Source organism: Phaethon lepturus, unplaced genomic scaffold (genome assembly GCF_000687285.1).
Source record: "Phaethon lepturus isolate BGI_N335 unplaced genomic scaffold, ASM68728v1 scaffold7145, whole genome shotgun sequence".
Classification (NCBI taxonomy): domain Eukaryota; kingdom Metazoa; phylum Chordata; class Aves; order Phaethontiformes; family Phaethontidae; genus Phaethon; species Phaethon lepturus.
Window position 1 is genome coordinate 25,455 of NW_010539776.1, and position 7,438 is coordinate 32,892.

Sequence of the window (7,438 nt, forward strand, 5' to 3'; positions counted from 1 at the left end):
TAAATTTTGGAAAGAATACTTACTGAGTTTGGAAACTTGAAAAAAAAATCTCTGAAGCAGTTTATTGAAATCTCTTTCAGCTTTATTCGTTTTTAAAAAAAATAGAAAATCAAAGGTGTGATTCCCAGTGCTGCCCCACTGCCTTTACTCTATCTGAAAGGAATAGACAGCCTCCCTTCTTCCCCCCACCCTATACCCCAACAAACCAACTTTGTGGCTTTTGAAACTGAAGTCCTTCTAATACAGATTTATGCTAAGGAAGACTGCATTAAAGTGTGGGAGAGCCACAAGAGCACAAACTGGCATAGCTAGCTCAGTATTCATCCGAGTAGCTGAAAAACTGTATGAATCTGTGCTCTGCATTAGGAAAAGAATAGGTTTGGTTTAGGATGCTCAGTTGAGAAGGGATCACTAAGAGTTAGGGTATCAGATATTTTTGTTTAACTGTTCTTCCTATATGAAACATTTAGTTTATGGTCACTTACATATAGCAACAGAGAGGCCTTCAGTAGCTTGGAAATGAAAAGATTCACACACATATTAGGGTGAACATCTATTTACAGAGTGGAAACAAACTACTTTTAAACTCTCTTGTCAGCACTATCTGAGAATACTTTTATTAGTCTATGGTTAGAGAATTTTCTGGACTGAGACAGGTAGGGAGAGGAACTGAATGTGGTTGTCTGATTTCTGAACTACTAGGTGATAAAAATAGCATCTTCACACTTGCACAGTATGTTTCTTTGGCTGGTGGTATTTGCCCCAAGTTACTTGTTTTGTTTTATCCAAGTTGTTCGTTGGTTGGGGTGGCACCAATCCAGCTTTATTACTAGAGTTCTTGTCATCCAAGAAGTAGGAACAGAAGAAGAACGAGGAAGGCAGTGTCATGTCATGAAGGTTAAGTAATGGCTAATGCCTTAAAGAGCCATTTTCCTACCTGTTATGTGACGGGACAAAGAGATTAAGCATGTGAGTGATGAAGAGGAAGAGTGAAATGAAGGTCTGAATTTGATCTGCTGGAGTGGAGGTTGCATTTTTCTAAGGTTGGCTTAAGCAAAGAAAAAGCTTAGCTTCTCCTATCGTACCTGAAACAGAGACACATCTTATTCTGGAAGGAAACATGGAATTAATTGCAGCTAGCAGCATGGCTTTTTTATCCCTTTAACAGGGGGGAAAAAAAACCCAACAAAAACCAAATGAGGATTTTTTAGTGAGCCCTGGCTTATTTTGCTGAACAAGAGTATACGGCTTATGTAAAAAAAACCAAAACAAAACCCAACCCAGCTTTCAAATGAGTATTCAGTGAAAGGTCAATAATAAAGCTGTAAACACACTTGGCAGATGTTTGACTTCTGGGTTGTTCTGTTCTGGGACCCGAGGTGCAAATGCGCTTTCATTCTGTAGTGCTAATGAAGTCTTGGATCAGAGCAAAACTAAAACCTTGGAGCTGTTCTTAGCTGGTGTTGATGCAGGAAATGTTAAGTCTCGAACCCTGTTTCAGTTCCTTTTTTGGTATTCTCTGAGCTGGAATTGAAGGCATGCCGTCTTGCCCGTTCCGCTCTCGTGCGACCCTGCGGTAGCTGTAATCAGTGGCCTGGGAGATGAGAGGAGACTGGCGAGGTCGCGATTGGCTGCGGGGCCGGGGAGCAGCTTCCCGGAGTACATGTGTGTCGAGCGGAGCCAGCTCACGCAGTCATGTACGCGCAGCCGCCGATCTCTTGGGAGGTTCGTTACAGGGTCTCGCACAAGGGCATTCTCCGCTCCTGCACACCAGCATGGAAGAAGCTCGTCCAGGGAAGAAAATGCAACCTGTATGTAAATAGCAGCTGTATAACTTAATAACGCTTCGATGCAAATGGTATTTAGCGACTTTCTGTTGGAATGATGTGCTACCTTAGACTCACTAGTTGTGGAAGAAATTTTTGAAAGATCTGGTGATAGAAATAATACATGAAGGAGAGATTTCTTGTATTAGGGAAGATACATTCTGTGTAGTTAGAATTGCTTAATCATAATAACTGGCTTAATGCAGAAAGAAAATGTGCTTTTACAATCACGAGAGTATACTACTAGATTTTGAGATGGTTGAGTGTTGTGTTTTGTTTTGGTTGGTTTTTTAATTATTTTGAGTCAGCTTTTCTTAATTTGAAGGTTATCAGCTGTGGCTTTGAGGAATACTGTGCAAGCATATACAAGTATAGCAGGGAAGTATCTGGCAAAGAATCTTGAAATAGCCTATGGATTGTTCCTTTTGTCTAAAAAAAAAAGTGCACTTAATGAGCTGTGTAACTGAGGTAAAATGTTTATGGAGACAGTGTTTTCTTCAGACTTCAGTGGCACAGCTACAAAACTCCGTTTGTGGGGATTTCTACAATGAAGCAGTGAACTCTAGTATTAGTGTAACAAGCTATTGCTCAGTTCTTGTACGGCCAGTCTTTATCACTGCCATTTAACTGCAATGCAGTGTGTAATGGGGGTTACTACTTTAGAGTTCCCTGCAAACAAAAAAGTACAGGATGGAATTTTCCTAAGCTCTAAAGCTTTGAAGAGCCCTGAATTGTTCTATATACATATTGTAAGATGGCCACTGTATTTGCAGTTTCCTTTTGTGAGCAAAAGAAGTTAGAGTTTCATTTAGACTTGTTAAAATGCATCTGATTGCTGTGGTGTTGTTTGTTAGGGTGACTGTAGTACAGTGATTGATTTTTGGTTTTCATTGTGGTGCTACCTGCGGCTGTGGACACAGAAGTCGTCAGGCATGCGTATGCTTGGAAGACTAGGCAAAGATCTGAGGTGACTAGTTATAAAGATTCTACTACTTTGCATACTATAGTCACAGGACTGTTAAATTTTGAGTGAAGCAGTGCAGTGTATAATCTTCACTCATTACAGTGTTACACCTTAAAATATAGAGAAACTTCAGTTTGGCTAATCAGAAACTGTTGCTGTGTGGGGTTTTTTTTGTTTTGTTCCCTGTCCCCCCCCGCCCCGTAATTTTAGAAATTGAAGTGAATGGAACTATGAATTTTTTGAATGAAATTCAGCGCTGTGGGGCAGTGATAAAATGCGACGTTGTAAAATGACTAATGTTAGATATGCCAATCGGTATCTTGTGTTGAATTGATGACATTATTTGCTAACTATGCATGGTGGTAAATTTTCTGTCTTGCAGGACAATCGGGTTGAATTCAAACAGGCTTCTAATTTTAATCAAATATTCTCTTACACTTTAGTTATACTCTAATATTAATAAAGCTTTCCCTTTTTCTTGTGTTCCTTCTAACCTAATTTTTTTTTTTTTTTTGGACAAATTACTGTAGTGTGCTATAGTTGACGGCCAGTTACTACTGTGAGCAGTCTCTTGTCAGTGTTCATACTTCCTTTTCTTTCTGACTTTTTCCTGCAATTTAATTGTTCTGATTAACACACGCACTTTCGTGTTTACTGTCCAAAAACTAGTGCCTGATTTGATCAGGCGCTCAGCCTGACAGTGGCCAGAGTAATACCTGCTAGAACCACTGAAATAAAATTATAAACATTAAATGTTCAACTGTGCAGGAGGAAAAACATGTTTAGAATTGCTTTTTTCCAAAAGTGTGGTGTGTTGGGTTTTTTTTTTGTTGTTCTTGTGTGGTGTTTTGTTTTTTTTTTAAGTAGCACACATACATGTCTGTCTTTTACTGTCCTCCACGTACAGTTTTGGAAAGTCTCACTGAAGGCTGTTGATGCCTGTTGGACATACTTGTCCAAACCGAAGGTTTGTATAGCTCCTGTGGTTTTTTTGTAAGTCTTCTAGAAGCAGATTGGTCAGACATATTTAGTAGGGTAAGCTGAGCAGTTAATTAGAGGATTAGTAGGCTAGAAAAACTTCTGTAAGTATTCCTGACCTCTTTTGTTATAGCTCTGGTCTTACTGAAATCTAAGTGTCAAACCTTCCTCTGAGGCTCTGAGTATTGCTGTGATTAGGAGGGATCTTTGTTTACATGTGAGGGTGATTGTATAAAAAGTAATTGTATACCCACAGATAAAATTCACAAGGCGGGGGGGCATGGGGGTGACACCAAAACCCGTGAGCTGTACTGGAGTCTTTCCTGTAATGCTCGAGCAATACCCACTGCTCTGCTATCATAGTAGGAAAAAAAAAAAATATCTGGAAAGCAGCTGTTCCTGTGCAAATGAGACCATAGCAAATACAACCAAGGGGGAACCCATCAATATGTTATGCTTCTTATTTTAAACCTGGCAAGTGTTCTGTTTGTGAATTATTATTAATTTAACTCTCATCTGTATATATTTAGAGGGCAAGGCCAGCTAAAAATTGCATGCTGGCAAAATGAGACAGGGCCCATTTATATTTGGTGCATTTTCCCTTGGCTGTTAGGTTGATGTGCTTGATTTAGAACTGGTAGTGTTTCATCACTTTGGCAACTTCTGAAGATACAGTATTGCTATGTAGACCAATACTGTGCCCAAAGAACTTACTTCAAATGCATTTATAGAACTGCTTTGCAGTTCAGCTGAAGACTGTTTAATAGGCTGAATAGTACCTTCACTTAGTACTATTTAGAAAGAACTTTGATTTTTTTTTTTTTTTTTTTCATATCCTGGCTGTTCTTCAAGGAGGCAGCAACTGGAGATGCTCGCCCTCCTGCCCACTGCTCATCTTACCTTTGGTTTAAAAGCAGAGTCAGTCTGACAGGGAAGTAAAACAATACATTGAGAACTTACCAAGTGCTGCTGTTAGTTGTTCCTGCAGGTGAACCATGTAAAGAAGCTCTTCCTAATTTACTCAGTCTTAACTAAGGCTACTTGATGCTCTGTATGGGTAGCAGTGGGAGAGGTATAATGTAGACCTAGTGCTGATGATTGCCAAAGGTAGAATGATTGTCACTGAACTCTGTATACAGTAATCACAGATGGCATTAACAAATACACTAATTTTCTGGTTTCTTTTATCACTTCCAGGGTTGCTGTCACTGGTAGACTTGTAGTCCTATAAAATTAGGTGATAACACTGGTCTTGTTTGATCCCGCCCCCCAAAGTATTGGTGCTTATGAGCTTGCAGCTCTGGGAGATTGAATGGATAGAGAAGAGGCTGTATGTGCAGCCTGTAAATCAGAGATGTATTTTATTTCCTGCCTATATGGAGTATTATGTGTACTCAGAACAGAAACGCAAGCTTCTGAAACAAACAGCTTAGGAAATGCTGCTGTGAAAATGAATCATAAATTACCTTACTGGTTCTTAAGTATTCTGAACAATGTATTTCAGTAGCTGTGTGACAAAACAAATGAGTTTGTGTGTGTGTACCTATCTAGAAAAAAAGGTCAGTTTTAAAATATTGTGTATATGTATATACATAATATAGACACATACCTGGAAAACAGTTGCAAAATCAGTTTTTGTAGTTCCTCTTCAGTTATCTTTGAGATGTACAGTCAAAATGAAGGTTTTAATTTCTTTTTTCCAGCTAAACTTCTATCTTTCAAGCAGAGCATTATTGGTAATTTTTCTTTCTTTAATTTAATTTTTTTTGTTATTGGAGCCTTGATGGCTATCACATCTGTCTTATGAATACAGATCCACCAAAGCAAGGGCTGATGATAGAACAAAAATACTGCTTTGACTATTCTTCTTAGGTCTATGTCAAGCCACCATTTTGAATTCTGTTTGCACTGATTTGTAAGTTTATTGGGAAGTTGCTGTAGGCCTCTACTGTTGTATCCTCTTGAAGACAGCATGCTGGGTTGGATGGATGATTTGATCCAGCTTAACTGCTCCTCTGTACTGATGATGGGAGATTGAAGAGCAAAGTGGTGTGTAAAAATTCTCATGTGCTGTTGATTTTAGTATGTAAATCCACAGTAGCATGCTATATAGGTTTACCAGTCGGGTCTGTAAGCAGTGTGTGCTCATGTTTTGAGAGGAATGGCTTATTGGTGCTACATTCCAGCCGAAGGGCTAAATCCCGTCTGCCAGTTATGGTGTCTCTACAAAGGTAGAGGTGTATCTATAGGTTCTTGTGGGAAGGAGGGGGAAATATTTGCCTTCTGTTCAAGCTGGAGAGGATGGGATATAATTACAGTCACAGAGCAGTATGTATGTTCACTGTGACAGTATAGGCAGTTGTAGTAGAATAGTATCAAAATTAGAAGTTTGAAACTTGGCCAAGGACAGGTGTACAAGGGAAAAACCTAGGTATGAACACTCCTTGGTGGTTTTTTTGTTGTTAGTTGTTGCTTTTGTTGTTGATTGTTGCTTTTTGTTCTAGCATTTGCATCTACTTGAATAAATGCTGCAGTGAAGGTTCTTCATAGCATGAAAGTGGTAATGTAACTTTTTTGGGGGTGGTGGTGGTGTGTTTTTGTTTCTGTCCTCTCCTGTGCCCTACTTATTCCCGTGAACAGTAGTGCTATCTCCTCTGGTGCTGCAGGTAAAGAACTTTGGGCTGAAGGGTTGTAAATGCAGCATGTGAACATTGTCTTAGCTAAGTAATGGTTTTAAATGTTGAGCTCAAATTGTTCTCAACACAATTGCTGTATTACATTTCAAAGCTTTACAGTTAGCTGTATCAGCCATTTGTATGATCACTATCACCAGAATAAATTCATTGAACTACCTTTCAAGCACCTTAAAAATGTGTTGCCAGCAAGCTGTATCTCTTGGAAGTGTTTATTCAGTAAGGCACTTTGGCGGCATGCCCATCTGAAGTCTGCCATGCGTATGTGACTGCAGAAGGTTAGGCGAGTTGCATGGTGAGAAGAGCTTGTACAGATGACAGTGGAAAGTTTCCTTTAAATTTAATATTCTGTGCGTCATATTTGTGCCAGTCCACTAGACGGTAACTAACACATGCTGCTGGAGGTTGACAATTTAATTCTTACAAACTTGAATGCTTTCCTTAATGATTCATGCAGTTTAGGTTTAGCTTTTTTAAATACTGCTTTTAAAAAACATGTAGAGTTAATATTCTAGATCTGAAAAGTGTACTGTACTAAATGAAGATAAATGTTTGAGAAGGTAAATAAGTAAAGTGTAAACTATTTCTGGATACTTGTTTGTCTGCATTGAAAGGAGATTACTCTTTTCCTCCTGGACTGAGAAAAGAAATTTGAAAATCAGAGGTAGCAAGAGGAATCCTACTGGGATTCTGCTAGAGCAAAGAGTATTTGAAAGTCTTGTCTGGTCTGCAACAGTTGAAAAGCGTTTTCATTTTCTTGCTGGGGAAAGCTGGAAGGCTAAGAAGACATGTTGTAGTATATGTAGGCACCTCTGGCTGAATACAGAGGTTTTACTGGAAGGTTGTTTCTACAGTATGTTTGTGAGTATCCACAAATTTGGTGTTAGGAAGAAGTATACTTAGTGTATTTTAGTGCAATGTTCTAGGATTTGTTGTGTCATGGGCCTGGCCCAGGCGCCCCCCCCCCCCCACAGCTT

General features: G+C 39.2%; 1 protein-coding gene across 1 annotated transcript in view; it reads left to right on the forward strand.

The window, feature by feature from the left end:
* Window positions 1-1,601: 1,601 nt before the first annotated feature.
* Window positions 1,602-7,438, forward strand: part of LOC104620872 (sodium bicarbonate cotransporter 3-like) — a 33,924-nt gene continuing 28,087 nt past the window's right edge. Inside the window, exon 1 of the mRNA XM_010287214.1 lies at window positions 1,602-1,811. Coding sequence (XP_010285516.1) covers window positions 1,602-1,811 — 210 coding nt within the window. The remainder of the gene's footprint in view (window positions 1,812-7,438) is intronic.